The sequence below is a fragment of the Manacus vitellinus genome, unplaced genomic scaffold (assembly GCF_001715985.3).
Source record: "Manacus vitellinus isolate BGI_N305 unplaced genomic scaffold, ASM171598v3 scaffold_15_pilon, whole genome shotgun sequence".
In the NCBI taxonomy this organism is placed as follows: domain Eukaryota; kingdom Metazoa; phylum Chordata; class Aves; order Passeriformes; family Pipridae; genus Manacus; species Manacus vitellinus.
In genome coordinates, this window is record NW_021939122.1 from 3314458 (window position 1) to 3332159 (window position 17702).

The 17702-nt window shown below is 41.3% G+C and overlaps 1 protein-coding gene across 2 annotated transcripts; it reads left to right on the forward strand.

Annotated features, from left to right (window-relative positions):
- The first annotated feature begins 4097 nt into the window (after window positions 1-4097).
- Window positions 4098-16780, forward strand: AP3M1 (adaptor related protein complex 3 subunit mu 1). Of its 2 annotated transcripts, none has more exons than XM_018069004.2 (9): window positions 4098-4436; window positions 5643-5918; window positions 6948-7119; window positions 9401-9538; window positions 11516-11601; window positions 11974-12107; window positions 12789-12996; window positions 14360-14504; window positions 15750-16780. In XM_018069004.2, exons 1-9 carry the CDS (start codon window positions 4404-4406, stop codon window positions 15848-15850), a joined length of 1293 nt encoding a protein of 430 aa, XP_017924493.1. In that variant the 5' UTR covers window positions 4098-4403; the 3' UTR covers window positions 15851-16780. The 2 variants fall into 2 exon arrangements, with proteins under 2 accessions (XP_017924493.1, XP_017924494.1); XM_018069005.2 differs by having other exon boundaries at window positions 4098-4432.
- The last annotated feature ends 922 nt before the right edge of the window (window positions 16781-17702 follow it).

Below are 17702 nucleotides of genomic sequence, written 5' to 3' on the forward strand. Positions count from 1 at the left end.
CTCAAAGGACTACTTCCTTTTGAAAACAATTCCAGAAAGTTACTAACAGTGTTTTAAATGAGAGTAAAGATAAATATGTACTAAGCATCTGGAAAGCAAAGTGTTTACTCTTTAATAGGGATGATCTTGCTAATAAAATATGCATCTGAGTAGTTGTACAGACACGAGCACTGTGGTGTTGAGTAGATATGGAGTTTTGCTTAACTAACAGAGAGGGACACCAGGTAGTTCTTAAGAAAGGTTGCAAAAATGTTTTTACTTTACTCTGCAGATACCTAAGCCATGGGCATCTTATATGTAAAAGGATTCGTGACACTTGATCAGCAGCACTAAGATAGACAAACAATGATAGGAGCCTAACAAAAGCTGTGAAATTACAGAACATTCACATTTTAATAAACCTGAGAATTCCAGATTTATCAAATTGAATCACAGCTGCTAATGTTGCATCAGGTTGGTCCAGCCAGTTATACAGTTGTCTTCAGAGCTGCCACATTGGCTGTCTTGAAAATGTCATACAAGTATTTAATAGGACTTCTCTTCATCAGGTTTGCTGGTTTGAGAGCCAGTGAATGGGGCTGGGGAGGTCAGGAACAGAGGTTTTCTAGTTTTGTCACATTTGCGGCACATTTTGAATTTATAAGAAAAAGCTAAAATACTGACCAGCTGGTTGTGACAAAAATAATGGCTTTAAAATAGAACTAGAACTACCTATTTTAGCTTAGTGATTTCTCCAGATTACTGTAAGCATTTGATTACTTTCCATTCACTTGTTACTAGAAGTTCATTTCCACAGATACATAACAGAGACTCAGAGAGTCCACCCCCACTAATCCTTCCACCCTTCAAAGCAGCTATGCACAATTCAGGGACCATGGAAGCTGTGGAATACTTTCCCAGTGATGGTCACGTTTTGAGCTGTTTTCAGTAATTGGTACTAGCTCTAAAGGGCATTGCAGAGGTCAGTGATAAATTCCTCACTTCTGGTTTCAGAGGTTTTACTGTAACTCAGCTCAGTGTTATGGAAAAGCAGCTGGTAACAGTATTTCTGCATTAATTACATTTTAGAGTACTTAATTGTAGCTAAGGACAAGCATGTGTAATCAGTCTTTTTCCCATGCTCACAGCCTCTCCCTCTTGCCAATGAGCTGCACTTTTGTTTTGTGAGCCTGCTATGACTTCAGTCCAGGTGTTTCTGTGCCAAGAATTTGAAAATCAGTAACATTGCAAATCCAGATTTAGTCAAAAGAAAAGATGGAGATGTAGAAACAGCATATTAAAGGCTCCTTAATTAAAATATTTTTTTCTTCTGTGAGGACTTCAAGTTCTGGTAGGATGGAAATGACTGAAAAGAATCATGTGGAGTTTCTTGTGTCAGAGCGAGGATGGGAAGTCTGTGAGAAGAAGCTGCAAAACCTCTCTGGGCTGCTTGTTGCTGCAGAGCCTGTAAGATGCCTTTCAGTCAGGCAGTATTATGGGAGGCTGTCAGCCTACTGAAAATGAGCTTGATGGACTTGCTTTGGCCTAAAGATGCAAATAATGATCCATGTACGCCTTCAGTCTGATCTTAGGTAGGCCTAAAAGTGGAGAGATTGAAGGCATGTCCTTTTGAAATAGTCCTAGAAGCAGGCCTTCCATACCTTACACAGAGATGCTGACACCTCAAAGTGGTGTATGTCTGCACTGCTGCATGTAGAAAAATCTCATGATTTATAAATTTTGGTGGTGTGCTTTTGCTACTGTTTTTTTTAAACTTAGGAACTTCATTTTAATACCTTTACCCTCGAAGTGCTGCAGCTGTTAACATCCTCTGCTGTTTAGCCACAAGTAGTGACCTATTGGTGTGAGGAATTTTGCTGTTACTAGATTGATTTCTTATGTTCAGCATTTTTCAGTCTTTTTTTTTCCCCCAAGTTTAATGTTCTGATGAGACAAGAAGGTAGGATACTGAGAAATGAATTCAGGGATCTCTACATGTCTGAAATGAAATCTGCCACTCAAAAATAGAGTAGAAGGGAAATATTAGTATTTGGAGCACTGTAAGTAATTTTTCTTAACTAATAGTTTACATAAGATATTTTTGTAGTGTCACCAGTTCTAAGATATCCAGCATGATATCCATCTTTAATCAGCTGGTGCCAATTGCTTGACAGTGTGGGATAAATCAAATTACTTAGTCTTGTGTATAATAAACTGATGTCCCCACTGCTGTAAGAGCTTCTTTATTGTAGTCAGCACTGGGAAGTGTGCTGATGGAGCTGTCCCTTGGCTGATGGGACAGGGCTTGTGCCTTTGGGGCTGCCTGCTCTGTGCTTAGACTGCAAGGAGAGAGCTTCAGTTTAGCAGCAAATTAGTGCACTTCTAAAACTTGTGAAGGAGGAAAGGAGTATGTGAGGGGCTTCTTACACTAGAAGGAGAATAATTATGTATCATGGGAAATCCTGTAATCCTTATCTTCCTACTAGAAGATAAGGTAGGCAGCTAGGTGGGATTTTACTGTTCTGTTTCCACAGATAGTACAACACTGGCACCTGCCAAGCTTGGTCCCCTGGATCAGTTTGCTGCTGCAGTTCACCACGAGGCCACACAAACACTCATATGAACACAGCTGGTACCTGGGCAGCTTGTGGCCCATGAGGAAATAGGGGCAGTGGCCCAACACTAATGCCCTTTTTGGCTACCCACACTCTCTTGATTGCATATCAAGCCATGGTCTAATATCCTAAATGGAACCCAGGGCAAAGAAGGGGCCCTGCCAGCAGAGCCATTTGGTGCTCCAGGAGCTCACTGCAACTGTGTTGGTCTGCTGCTCAGCTGTGCTTTTTAAAAGTATATTGTGACAAATGCAACCACTTCTGATCTGTGGATGAATAGAATCTTATTATCTGTTAACAGCAGGACATCTGCTGGGGCTTAAAAACACTGTCACACATGCTGATATACTTGGTCAGAACCTGCCTGGGGTCCAGAGTGGTCCCTCCAGAGCCGGCCATAGATCAGGTCCTCTGGACACTGAGTCCTACCAGTGCTGCTTGTACTGGAACTCTGATGTAGCTTTGTGTGCATTTCCTAGGAATTGAGTCTTACACTTGTTAACAGATATGCTATTGTATCAATATTAAAATGTACAGAGATCTGTTCTAAGCTTTATAGCTGATCACCTTCATACGTTTGGGCCGCCTTGGGGTGGAACAATACTGACATTCAGTGGTTGATTATACTTGCCACTGTTGTGTGACTGTCCAGGAGATTTTGGAGGGGTTTAATGTGCAATGCTGGCTAAATTCAGAACATGTTTAGTTGAACTGGATTAAAGCAATTGTGTCAAGGCTCCTTTATAAAAACACTGTGCTCACGGTATTAAAATTGTCTGGGTTTTTTTACAAACTAAATTAGAGATTAATTTGGTCCAGGAGAGAGACAATAGAAACATGCAATAACACTTTTTAGCTTTGTTTCCTTTCCCACTCTTAAGCAAATTGGCAATCACACTTTCTAAAAGAACTTCTCCTTATATACTGTATTGGCTGAGTTGGATTTTTCTGTCCACACTTCTGTGTCTGCCATGAGAGACAGTGTGCTCTTAGCAGGAGGTATCTAAGACCTGGCAAGGCCCCAGTGAAGATGAGCACATTGCTGTCATGCATGTGAAGGAGCAGCTGGAGTTTTGAATTTGAAAAGCTGGATCTTGGCTTCCTTCCCACATCTGCTGACTTAGGTGGAGGGAAAGAGCATATTGATGACCTTCTTGAGCTGTCCTTCTTCACCATCTTTGGTGAGCTTTGGAAGACATACTTTAGTTTCATCAAAATCTTCAGGGCCAGACCATTTTTCATTGTTACAAGTGTGTTGGGAGGTCAGTCGAGTACTCCGGGCAGTTCAGATTCAGACAGAGCAACAGGAGCTCGTGCTGGATGAAGAGAAATGCTTATTCCAGGATTTTGGAATGAGACTCGGTCATACAATGTTTGGACTCCTTAAAATCTCTGTGGGACTGGGCCATTTACATTAGATGCTTCCATGCCATCTTCACATTAGTGTGCCAGAGTCAACATCAGCAAAGGAGCGTATTTTATCTGCACTTTAGGCATGATCCCAGCCAAACACTGTAAGATTAGTAAAAACTACAATGGTTTTTGGTAGATGTGTTTTGCTTCTCTTGGACATGCTGAGTTGATGGTGGCCTTCCTCTTTCAGGGTGTGGATGCCCAGTAACTGTTTGTTCTCTTTCCAGTCATGTTTGAATTCCTCCAAAGACTAAATTTCAGTTCAGGATATCTCCCTTGCTATTGTCTGCCCATTTCCACCACCTGCCCTGTGCCAGCCCCGTGGAGCTCTCTGGCAATGTAATAACTTGCATTAAGAAGCTGATCTGACCAGAAACTTCTTTTGATGGACAATTTATGGCTGGACTTTCCTGCACTTTCCTAATGCAGGTAATTGCAGAGCCACAGAGCTGCTCAGATCAGTACCTGAAAGGCAAAAGGGATGAACAGCCAGTGGCAGGGGCAGCTTCTTCAACTACAGAATGAATTTGTGCACAATATAAGTACCACATTAACTTCACCTTAGGTGCCACTGCTTGGGTTACAGTTCAGTTTGTTTTCCAAGCCCGTGTTTAAACTTGGAGCCTTTTTTGTCAGAGGATCATTATGTTGCAGGTCAGCCAGAGCATTGTGTCTGTCTCATGTAAAGGCTAAAGAGATTAACTGAAGTCTGCTAGCATTTGTCTCTTCTGTAGATGTGGAGATGATAGACTGTTCTCTTCATTTGTACCAACAACTTTAGTTCACTTACTGTCTCACTGAAAGTTGAGAAATAAGCTGGGAATTAGTTTTTTTAAAAAGGCAGATAAGCTTCTTGCCCCATGAATAAAATGAAGGATCAGTGGCTGAGGCATGTTATTTGTAAATGTTTAAAGACTTAAGAAAAAATAGTTACATTCCTTATCTGCAGTTCATACTCCTCTTTTTCATAAGTGAGTTTTTAAATAAAAAATGTTTTATGTAAACATATTTCACGTGTGCCAAGCACGTTTGAAGCAATTTTATTCATTAAATCAGATTTAAACTCCTAGTTCTGTGTACTTTTAATGAATTCTGACCCTTTATCCAAGTGCAGCTTGGCATAGATCATAAGCCTAATCAGCCAGCAAATAAAAACCACTTTTGTAGTTCAGTAGCTGAAAGCTGACAAGCTAAAGAACTGTATCTTTGAGACAGTGCAGTTCTGAGTTATGTGTGTGACTGTCAAAGTCCTCTGCCATAGGAAACTCTGTGTACAACTTACCCTTACATGTCATGTTTAAGTGAGTGCCAACTCGTGAGAGTCAGCTTTTCTTTAAGAAATAAATTGCAAATACCAAATGGGGATGAAAGTGGAAATCAAGGATGCTTGCTTCTTGCTCACATTGTGATATAAGTTACCGACTTAATCCACTGGGAAATATTTTTTGGTGGAACATTCCTCTAAATAAAGAAAATGCAATTTAAGGAAAAGCAGCAAAGCAGATCTTTTTCCTAAATTCACAGTGCATGTTGATAAAGAATAACCATTGTAAGACAGGGAATCTGGGAGAAAAATAATGTCAGTCCGCATATCCTTTTGTTTATTCTAACTTTTTTTGAATGTGTTTTCAACAGAAAATGATCCACAGCCTGTTTCTTATAAACTGTTCTGGTGATATATTCTTGGAGAAGCACTGGAAGAGCGTTGTGAGCCAGTCTGTGTGCGATTATTTCTTTGAAGCTCAGGAGAAAGCAATCGATGTTGAGAATGTGCCTCCTGTCATCTCAACCCCACATCACTACCTCATCAGCATCTATCGGGATAAAATCTTCTTTGTGTCTGTCATACAGACAGAAGTGCCACCACTCTTTGTCATTGAATTTCTGCACCGAGTAGCAGATACTTTCCAGGTCTGTCACCATGAAATAATTTTAAACTCCAGTATCTGAAGGGAGCCTACAGGGAAGCCAGAGAGGGACTCTTCATCAGGAACTGTAGGGATTGGACAAGGAGTAATGGGTACAAACTGAAAGAGGGGAAATTTAGGTTAGATATTAGGAAAAAATTCTTTACTGTGAGGGTGGTAAAATACTGGAACAGATTGCCCAGGGAGGTTATGGTTTAAGGCTGGGTTGGATGAGGCCTTGAGCAACCTGATCTAGTGGGAGGTGCCCCTGCCAATGGCAGGAGGTGTTGAGACTACATAATCTTTAAGGTCCCTTCCAACCCTTAACTTTCTATGATTCTAAAATAATTCCAGGGGATTTTTTGTATAAACTTCTTTTAAAGAAAAATAATAAACCCTCCTGTCAGTGACTTTCCCCTCTGCGATTTCTGAGTCAAGCACAAGTTTATAGATTACAAAGGCAAGAAAGGTATAGTTTGTGTACTCACTTGATTTTGTAGTTACCAGTGCACAGCCACTAAAACTCAAATCCCACTTTGTAAAAGCTGTGGTTTTTTCTGTAAGGTTTTGGACTGTTCATGTTTATATAGATGGGAAGAAGGAGCATGCAGTCAGGCAGCACACAGTCTGTAGGGAGGAAAGAGCTGCAAAGCATGAGTCACTTCTCAAACAATTTCTGTAAATAAAGGACCTCTGTGAAGATTGAGCATTGCCAAAAGATAGTCCCTTCATTTTACGAGAGTCCTCTAACTGAAGATGTGTTAATGTTCACAAGTGGAAGGACCCTTGGGAAATACATAGTAGTAAATCAGATTGCATTCATTTTGCTGTTTGTGCTATTTCCAGTTAGATGATAAATGTACCCTTAACATATGATGCCATCAGACTATAGAAGTAGCTGATCAGTTTAGCCACTAAGATGCCTTCATATGTTAGAGGGTTTCTGTGAGAAAAAAAACAAACAAACTTCCTTTTGCAAAGCATTTTAACAAGAATAAAAATCCTCTCTTTTGTAATCTCTGTATTTGTTTAGGATTACTTCGGCGAATGTTCCGAGACTGCAATTAAGGACAATGTAGTAATTGTGTATGAGCTTCTAGAAGAAATGCTAGACAATGGCTTTCCACTGGCAACAGAATCTAACATACTGAAGGAGCTGATTAAGCCTCCCACAATTTTGCGCTCTGTTGTCAACTCCATCACAGGTAGGAAAATAAATAATTTTCAGCGATGACTGGCTGTTTAAAAAAAAAGCCCCATCATTCCTCATAGCTAAAAAAATAATGTATTGCTGTGAATCTGTAACGTGAGACCACTGTCCTGCCACTTTTCATAAGTAGGAGTTGAATAAAAACAACTCCCTCCATGTTTGCAGTTCATGCCCTGGTGGCACTGTCTGGTCCAGCCACAGCTGCTGAAGTCCCTCAGGAATAGCAGTTCCCAGCACAGTCAGGACATATTGGAGACAGGTGCTCTGGGATTGGTACAGAGCTACCCCCAAGCCTTGAATAACTGAGGGGCATTGGAGAAGGTTAAGCATTTTGTAAGAAATCATTACAGAAAGGTATATAATGGTTGCCTAATAAATCTTTGATGGCTGGGAACAGATAGCATGAAGGGAAACAAGTAGCCTGTCCTCAGCCTCTGCCCAACCCTCACCACCAATCAGCATATGGATTCGTATGGATTCGATTTCGGAGCTCATTTCAGGGTGTTATAAATGGGTCTTTCTTGTAGTGATGGAGCCAAATGTCTGTCAGCTGAGCTGGTGGAATCTGCTTCTCTGGCAAGCGGGTGCAAGGGAGGTGAGCCATGAGGTGTCACATGGGGTCACAGACATGGGAGGTGTTTGCCTGTACATTGTGTTAGAGAAGAGGAGTAGTTGGGCTGCAGGGCCACACAGGTAGTACTCAGAGGAGCTGGTCTTTTAGGTAGTAGATATGGCTTAGTCTTTGAGTATAAATCTCATCAGTTTTAATTTGTGTTATTTGGGGTCTGGTTAGGGTTTTTTAAAATGTGGATTTGGATGGTGGTATTTACACTTATGAAAAATATGACATTAATGGACTAGATGGACCACTGTAAGGGGAATTAAGACTCCTGAAGCCAAGGGTTGCAGCATCAAATCCTCTTGTTTTATCTAGAGCCTCATTAGAATTCCCTAAGAGCCTAAAGCACCTGCCCAAGGCAGCCTGCATCTTGTCACTGTCAACAGCTCAGTGGAAACAGCAGCCTGAGAGCTCTCCTACCTACCTGGCCTGGCAGCCCAGCCCTGTGTAGCACTGCTGCACCCTGCAAGGCTGCTGAGGGACAAACATGGCAACTGCTCCCCTACAGAGATGTGCGGGAGTGAGGACATGGTTGCAACTCCTCCCCCTTGTGTTATAGTACATACAGGGGTGGACTTTAGGAGGGGTTTTTTTTAAGTTTTTCTACTAGCTCTAAAGAATGAAAACTTTTTGGTTTATGCCTGTTAGGACAGGGCCTGCCCAGTGTAGAAATGATACCCCTGGCCACCAGGTTCTCAGTGGAGCTGTCTCACGTGGCAGGACACGCTACCACGTGCGTTGCGCTAAAGGGCACAAGCAAGGGCGAGCTGTGGCCCTGTCCCAAGACCTGCTTCTAGCAGAGGGAGTTGCTTCTGCTGTGCTGGGATTCCAGGATCAGTCACCTAAGCCCCAGAAGTGATAAGATTATGGTTTTTTTTAGTTTTTAAAGCATCATCAGTTTATAACTAGGTGGCACAGGAAGCTGGGTGGTATTGAGAACCAGGAGCTGAGGGTGAGAGCAAAGCAGGCAGGGGCAGTGGCATCATTGGTAAGGAGTCCAGAAGTTGAGCCAACAGGTCAAGGACAGGATCACATCATACCAGGTCATCTGCAGCTCAGTGATTGCCATCAATATCCATCAGAATGGGACAGGTCGAGCCAGAAAGTCAAGTCTATGGGGCAGGGTCTGGATAGATTTGGCACATGGTCAGGTACAGACATGGCTGTCATGTTACTGCAAGGTAGCTCAGGTGGGTACCAAGGGTGAGAACCTCAGCCTAACAGCTCTAAGCAAAGATTGTGGGAGCCCTCCCTAAGGCTTCTTACATGTCTTTCTTCCTAATGACTTTTACCTGTAAATCAGCCCTGAAGTCAGCCAGCTAAAACTCTTAGGAGAAGAGGGAAGAGGGCTTAAGGCCCTCATAAGCAGCTGTCTTGAATTATAGTGATTAAATCCTTCACAGGATCTAGCCCCACTTCTACTCCCACTCAAACCTCCTGCTGACTTGTATTTTCCTGTGCAAAATATGGTCTGAAAGCTGTTAAGCCTGGACACATGGTTGAAGTGCCTTCACATCACCTCACAAATAACATTTTAGTGTTCCACGTTCTAGTCTGCAGTTCTGGGGGGCAAACCTCGCTTTGGTTCTTAATTTTGGCGGTTGGAACATTCCTCTTGTAATTAGTGACTGATTTTGAGTTCCTTTTCGTTTTTAAGGCAGTAGTAATGTGGGAGACACACTTCCCACCGGGCAGTTGTCCAACATTCCCTGGCGCAGAGCGGGGGTAAAATACACAAACAACGAAGCCTATTTCGATGTCATTGAAGAAATCGATGCCATTATAGACAAATCAGGTAAGATGCCTTGCAAGCTAATTTTTGTTCGTTGAATGTGTTTACATCTAGCTGCTGATGTTTAAAGAGAATACAGTCCAACCTTTCTATTTTTCTGCTTGTTTTATATCCGTGAATCTGTATCTTAGATAAAAATACACAATTTAAAATTATGTGCCCAAATGTATTTCTTCGGTTCATCTTAAAACATCAATATCCTCCGGGCTGCTTCGAGAACACTTATAGGAAATATTCTGGACTTGGATGTTTTCTGGTTTTATATTGATTATCTCGTACCAGATATAAATGGAAAATAAGTAGTTGAAGTTTTAAATGTGATGAGAAAATTATCTCCCATTGTTCCTGCCAACAATGTACTGCAGTCCTTGTAGGCCCTCAAATGAGCAAGACAAAAGCTTTCATTAGCTTTCTTCTGCTAGCAAGATAAACTTGGTGCAAAATAGCTGGACAGTGTTGTTTGCTTTATATATAAACTAGAGCCAGATATTATGAAGCATAATAACACTCCTTTTCTGTAAATGAAACATATCATCTTCAAATACAAAGGTCTTTCTTCTGAGATGTAACTTTAAGGAGGAACCGGATAACTTGTGTGCCAAGAAGTAGAAAAAGCCGATGCAAAGAGAAAACTGTAATGCTGTGGGCAGGAACCTGCTGTTTTGTTCAGTACTGGGGCCATCAGTTAGCAGTGTTGAAGACTGCAGGACACCAGTTTGTGGTGGCATGGGGCAGGGAGCAAATCTCTGATTTCTTCATTCAGTGCTGCTGTAGTAGCAGTAGTCAGTGTTGTTTTGGTTCCATGCATCACTTAATGCTTTGGCCACCACTGAATGGGTAGTCACAAATAGTTATTGTGCAGCTCTTACTCTCACCATCTTGAAGCTAAAAGATGTCCCTCACAGTCAAAACACACTGATGACTGTGTTACTCTCCCAGCTCATTAGGATTCCCAAGAGTAGCATGAGTGCTTAGTGTGAGAAGGTACAATCAAGACCATGGTGTGTTTCTGTGTGTATTCCAAGCCAAATCAATGTCCACAGAGTGTTTAAATTTCCTACTGAGGATCTGCTGCAGTAGTCATAGCTACTGTTTTCTGCTCTGATCCCTTGGGGACTAGCAATGCAAGAGTCTTTCTTCCTAACCTTAACAGGGACTAAGAAGTAGATAAGGTGGTTCCCCTGAATAGGGATGGTATCTTGTTTCGTAGGGATATGGTTAACTGCTTTAACCTGAAACAGGAGCCCTTCTTTTCAAAGCAAATATAAAGCCACTGTTTCTCCTTCCCCTTGACTAGATGAGCAGTAGTTTCTATCTGTCTTCTAAAATTACCTTTGCTTGTGGGGCTAATTAATTAGTCCAGAGTTCTGCTTATGCCTTTCTGTTCTTACACGGTATTTAAGGAAATGAGCATTTCCTGGGTAAGATGCTTGGTATTCTTGCTTTGGGTTTTGGGGTTTTTTTGCTATAGATCTATTTAATATCAAGACAAATACGTAATCTTGCTGTTAAACAAGCCTTACTTGTGAAAGCCAAGGTTAGCTGGAGCTTTACAGCACAAACTTACTGCTTTTTGACATTGGTTGTTTTGATGTGCTTCAACTTCCCTGCACCACAACACCACCTGCTAGTTTTCTGGAGACCAGGAACAGGGATGAAAGAAAAGAAGATTCAGAGCTCATGAGTTCTGAAATTCTTATTTGCTTTTTGCTGGCAACCAGTTGAAGCACATCCAGTACAAGTCCTGTGTAACAGCTGGCACAAGTATAATTAGCTGATTTGGGCCAAGCTGTTTGCTCTGGCTCATGTATTTCAGCAAGCTGCCCAGGACACAGGTAACTGGAATGACCTTTCCTAGCTGGGCTTGGCAGGTTTTTGTGTGTTGTGCAAATGTCATCTGTGCCCTCCAGCTGCACTTCACCACGTCTGTTAGGCCCTTCATAATGATGTTAAGTCAGGTGTCTGTTTTTTCTCCTGCAGGTTCCACAGTCTTTGCAGAAATCCAAGGTGTTATTGATTCGTGTATTAAGCTCTCAGGAATGCCAGATCTTTCTCTGTCTTTCATGGTAAATTCAGCCTATATTTGGGAATGTTAATTGCTCAGGATTTATTTTTCATAATAATCAGAGTTCAACAATTTTAAGAGCACAATTGCTACTTCATGTGTTATACATGTGAAAAATAACAAGTTTTGCATTATATTGTAGAATCTGCATTGCTCAGTAGTCGGAATGGCTTTTGTCTGTACATAAAATACACTCACAGGAGCTGCTGTTCCAGGTCAGATCAGAAATCCATCTAGCTCAGTAACGGGTCTCCGATAATGGGTAGGAAAGGTACTTAGAGTCTAAGAAATAGGAATTGTCTAGAGTTCAGTAGCTAGTTCAAAGTGCTCATACTTGATGAGATTTCACTTACCATTTTGCCACTACTTCCAGAACCCACGGCTGCTGGATGACGTCAGCTTCCATCCATGTATCCGCTTCAAACGCTGGGAGTCTGAGAGAGTCCTTTCATTCATTCCTCCCGATGGGAACTTCAGATTGATCTCCTACCGTGTCAGTTCACAGAAGTACGTTTCCAGTTAGACACACTGGTTCTCCAGACACACCATCTACTGCTCTCCATCTGAGTAACTGCAGATTTCTCCTTGTTAAGGGGGGGATTTGCATTGTTCTAAAATACATGTGCTCAGGTTTTGTCTCATCTGTTGCTCTGTCCCCACTAAAAGAAGGAAACCATTTTTCAGTGAATTGAGGATATTCAGCAATCCTTTTCCAGTGAAATAAATCCCACATGACAGTAATACAGGGCTATTCATTCCTAGTAGTCATTGTTGGTGCTAGATGCTTTGTGGGTAAGTCTCTGTGTACATGTAAGGACTCTGACCTTCATGGAGAGAATAAAGCAAAAAAGTCTAAACTGCAGGTATTTGCAAACTACAGCCTGATTTGACTGGTGGCTCTTCCGAGATTTGGCTCAGTGAGATTACTTTAAAAAAGTAAACAGATGAAGGAAGAGAGAATAGGACAAGTTATTTGGAAGAAAATAAACTTTTTTTCCTGCGACTCTCTGCTAATAAAATCACTTCAGCAATGATGCTGAAGAGCAAAGTATCACTTTTCACTTTGGAAACAAGCCGGTTCTAACTTGAATTCTTGCCAGAAAAACAAGAACTATTTATGAGAAAGAACTTTTCTTCTCAAGCAGAGAAGTAGCCAGGATGCATTCACCTACTGTTTTGTCTTTTCAGCTTGGTGGCAATTCCTGTATATGTGAAACACATGATCAGTTTTAAGGAAAACAGTTCTTCGGGAAGATTTGATGTTACTATTGGACCAAAACAGAACATGGGGAAAACAGTAGAAGGAGTTGTCATGACAGTTCACATGCCAAAGGCTGTACTTAATATGAGCCTCACTGCTACACAAGGCAGCTATACTTTTGACCCAGTTACTAAGGTAAGTCTTAAGTTTATATTTATTTAAAAATCAAAGATTGCATTGGAACAAGTCACCCATGTTGCAGAACACGGGAGCAGTGTTCTTAGCAAAAAGCTTTCTGTTCAGCATATGTTTATGAATTAAAAATTCATCTTTAAAATTTAATTTTTCAAACTTAGATACACAACAGTTGTGATTTCTGACTTGGTCAATATCCTTTTCCTTCCATTCCTCTCTTTTCCCCCACCCTTTCACCCCCCAATACTTTTCCTTAGTGGATGCAGCAGTATTTTGTTGGTAGTTTCAGCCATGATATATTTTGCAATCTATGGTCTTGAAAACATATTTATCTGGAGAAAATGCAGTAGCCTTGAAAATAGGTATCCAGAAAAACAGGGAGCAGGAGATGAGAAAAAAATCTCTTCCAAAAGATATGCCTGAAGACACACAGTAAGGAAGACAAAATGTCTGAAAAAACATATCTTGGGCTCCTGCTTTCCTGCCTCTGAGTTGGAATTTGAAACCTAAATTTCCTAAAGCTCCTGAAGCCTTTTAGTACCCAGGAGCCATTTTGCTGAAGTGCAGTCTGAGCCAAACCATTCTGCTGCCTCTCAGACCCTGCTCTGAGCTGTCTGCCGCCCTCAGCAATTGATTAGAATTTTAAGTGAAAGCTCTCCAAGTAACATTCCGCTTCAAAAACAACAGACCTTGACCTTTTTAAAAGAAAGACACCTAAAAACCCCACTTGAAGTCTGCTTTCCTCTCTGCAGAAATGAATTATACTGTGTTTTTATCAAGAGTGGGGATAACTAGGTGGATTGTTACTGCAAAAGTGTGTAGAAGTGAGGAGAACTGAGGTTTTTCTGAATTTATCAGTTTTCAGTTTATGGTAAGAGCAAACAAACCACCTCTTGTAGGTGAGTAAAGGACCTATTTGGTTGCACATTTCTCTGAAGTGTAAGAATCAATGGGGAACAAGTGATCCTTAGGAAAGTTACTCAGCTTAGACATCTCATTTGGCCAAGCACCTTGCTCCCACTCTCTTCATTCTCTTGTTTAAGTTCCTGTGACTTTTTGCTGGTTACTGTCCTTGCTTTGTGGATCCAGCTGATCCAGACTGACATCAGGATCAATCATCATTGCTCAGGGAACACGATGCACTCAGTGCACAGACCCACTAAGGAACAGGGCAAAAAAAAACCTGGGAAAAAAAAGACCCCATACCTGTGGGAGCCCCAACCACACCATCTCACAGCCAGCAGGATAATTCTCAGGGCTGCCAGGCTACTTTCTGTACCCAGCCTGCAAACTAAAAGCTGGATATGAATTTAACCTCAGGGGTTGTTTCCTAGAAAGCTACTGTTCTTTGCTTCCTGACAAGGTGTTAACGTGGGACGTGGGCAAAATTACCCCTCAGAAGCTACCAAACCTGAAAGGCATAGTGAACCTGCAGTCTGGAGCACCCAAGCCAGAGGAGAATCCAAGTTTAAACATCCAGTTTAAGATACAACAGCTTGCAATTTCAGGTGAGTGGGTGGGTGTTCTGTGAAATTGGTGCTGACAGAACAGGTAGTAGTAGGAAATGAAGTGGGAACTGTCAGTCTTTTATTTGGAGATGCTGATCTGAAGTCTGCTTGGTCCAAAATGATAAAGTCTGATTTACCCAAACTTGACAGTTACCTTTGCTGGATGACTCCCTTGCTGGGAATTGTGAATTCCCAGCTGTTCTGCTCAAGGAAGGCTTGAGAAGTGTACAGAAGAATGGCTTTTCCTTTGTTGATTGGTGCTTTAAACATGCCAATGTGTCCTTTTACTGAAGATCGATGGATGATGCTTCAGCATGCTGCCCTTGGCTCATTTTAGTCTTGCACCACACTAAAGCCATTTCTAATGGTCATAAAACCCCATTAATTTTGAAGAATGCCCTTCTTATTCTTTCCTTCTGGAGCTGGTTAGTTTTTCATCTTTAAAACAACCGGCAAGTAAAATCAGAATGAAGCGTATAAGGTAAATGCAAAACTAAATGTAAAGCAGACAAGGCCTCAGCCTGCAAACACTTAAATCATGTGAGTTTTCCATGTGTAAAATGGTTCTGCAAGCAAGCTTTGCAGGATCAAGACTCTCACAGTGTGGAGACACATTTGGAGAGGAGGAGGATGACTGAAGAATAGGTACCAGGCCATGGTCCTTTTGCTTCCTAGACTACTTTGAGTAAATAACAGTTAGTTCTTGTGTAAGAAGAGAATCCTACAGTTTCCTCTTAAACTAGTTTTAGTCTAGAAAAATACAGCTGATCCAGTGGCTGGACACCAGATACAATGGACCTGTGAGAAAGCAGGAACAGCCTGAAGTGGTAGGTAGTTAATAGCTACTGGCCTTCCTCAGTTAACAGCAGGGGGATTGCTGTTCTTTTAATGACAAATTGGAGTGAACAGAATTCTGAAACTTGTCCTTTGCTTCATGTTCATGATTGGAAATGAGTGCAGTGTACAAGGAGGAGGATAGACTCAGTTCAGTCGTTTATCTCCTGGAAGGAGGATGTTGGCTCATGGAGGAGAAGAGAAGGAAGTTGTTGCCCTGCCAAAACAGCTGTGATTAGGTGACAAGAACGGTCTCATCTGCTATTTCAAACCAGATGAACTTGTGAAAGAAAGGAGAATTAGCTTCCTAACCCATCCTAGCGTGCTTCAAGAAAGCTGGACTTCTAAACAGACTGACATGATTCCAAGCATTCTGCTTTTAACTTTGTACTTTCTTTGGCTTTTTTCCAGGACTGAAAGTGAATCGCCTAGACATGTATGGAGAAAAATACAAGCCTTTTAAAGGTGTCAAATATATTACAAAAGCAGGAAAATTCCAAGTCAGGACATGAGAAGATGATCTAAGAGGAAATTCCCCTTAAAAAAAACTTGACTGCTTAGTGACTTATGTTGCTATTAATTAGGTGCCAATTAATTAATAGACACTGATTAGTTTGGGATCAAAGCATTTGTGCACAGCAGCTCTTAAAATGAAAGCATAGCTTAGGTTTTCTTAATATGGCTTTAAAATAAGGTACTTTTTTTCTAATACACTTTCACTCTTTTTTTACTGATTTGTTGTGCTGGTGAATAGTTTGATATAGGCAACCCACAAAATGTCACAAACCCTACACTGCCAGTCAGATACCAAAGCCCAGAGGTCAAGCACATTATGAAGGCCAGACAGGCCACTGGAAAAGTCTGGTGGCATGTTTTGCTGCTGCAGCCACCTGCAAAGAAAGCTCAGTTACTCTCACAGCCAGCTGCAAGCTGGCATTCCACAAAGGAGCCTGTAATCATTTCAGAAATAGAGAGCAGCAGTGAGAGGGGCAGGGGACCCCTAGGACATAGCAAATGTCACTCCTGAGAAAGCTTCTGATGAGGTAAAAAATAATTTCTGTGTTGTTTACAAGAAATTGCCTTTCTTAAGAAGCATTTGCCTTAATCAGCTTTCACTTCTGCCCTCTGCAGATGAGCTGATAAAAATAACATCCTGCATTAAATCTGGGAGGTGATTGTTGCTTCGGTAATCCACTTTCTTTCCATTCAATCTCATCATCTCCATAATTTTTTTTAAGAATACAGTTGCAGAGAGTAAGATCTATTTTTTATGTGAAGCCTTTGCTTTGACTTAGATGTTCCACTTGTTTGAAGCGGATGCCACCAGATGTGTGTGGTGTGTACCTTGGAGCGTAGCTTTTTAGACAGCACAATAGAAGTGTCAAGTGTATTTAATGGTTGTGTGCTTTAATGTTATGAAATAAAGGGAACTCTACTGCAAATATGTCTCATCTTGTGAAATATTCATGCTGAGGTAAATGGTTCACAATGCTCTTAGGCAGGAGGCATCTGATACACAATTAAAAATGACTATTTGCTGCATCTTTACTGAACTTGATCCCTTTGCAGCTACTTAGAGTTTATAAAAGGCTGTTTAGAAGCATAGCAGGTAAGGTCCCTTCAGTATTTTTTATTTCTAAATGGAGGGCAGCTATTTGTTTATGACACTTCAAAGACTCAACAGTGAGGATGCAAAGCTGACTGAACTTCTCGTTACACACCAACAAAAGCTTGTTATCACTTTAAACCAAAACAAGCTCCACAGTACTCATCAGGTTCCAAACCAGGCATTTGGTCAGTACACAGGGGGCTGAATTCAGAATTAAAGAAGGATGGGATACTGGAGAGCCTTTGTTTCCCTGACCTGTTTGGCTCAGAAGTTGATGAATAGGTGCTAACTTTGCTTCAGATGAAGAGCAGGAACCAAAGTAATTCAGTAGTCAAAATTTCAAACACTGGGACAAAAAATGATCAGCCTGGGAAACGGAGGGGAAACCCATCTGAACACTGGCAGCAAGTCAGTAAGAAATTAGCATCATATCACTAGAGTAAACTTGGCCATAAGCAACCATTCTGAATTTCTGAAATTACAGTAGATAAAACAGCACTATGAAGAACCAGCACTTACAATAAGAAAGCCTTGCATTTTTGTAGACACAACAGTGGTTATTAAAAGCTACCAACCTTATAGTCTGCCTTTTTTCAGCTGGAGAAACATCCATGAATTCATTACTCATCTACAGTTCTGCTCCGTGTTTCAGCAAATTATATCCTTCAGTTACTGTAACTGTACAAGAAATCTTGAGAGGTAACTGGTAATGTCCCAAGCTCAACTTTGAGTACCTGGAGCTGCTCCTCTGCATT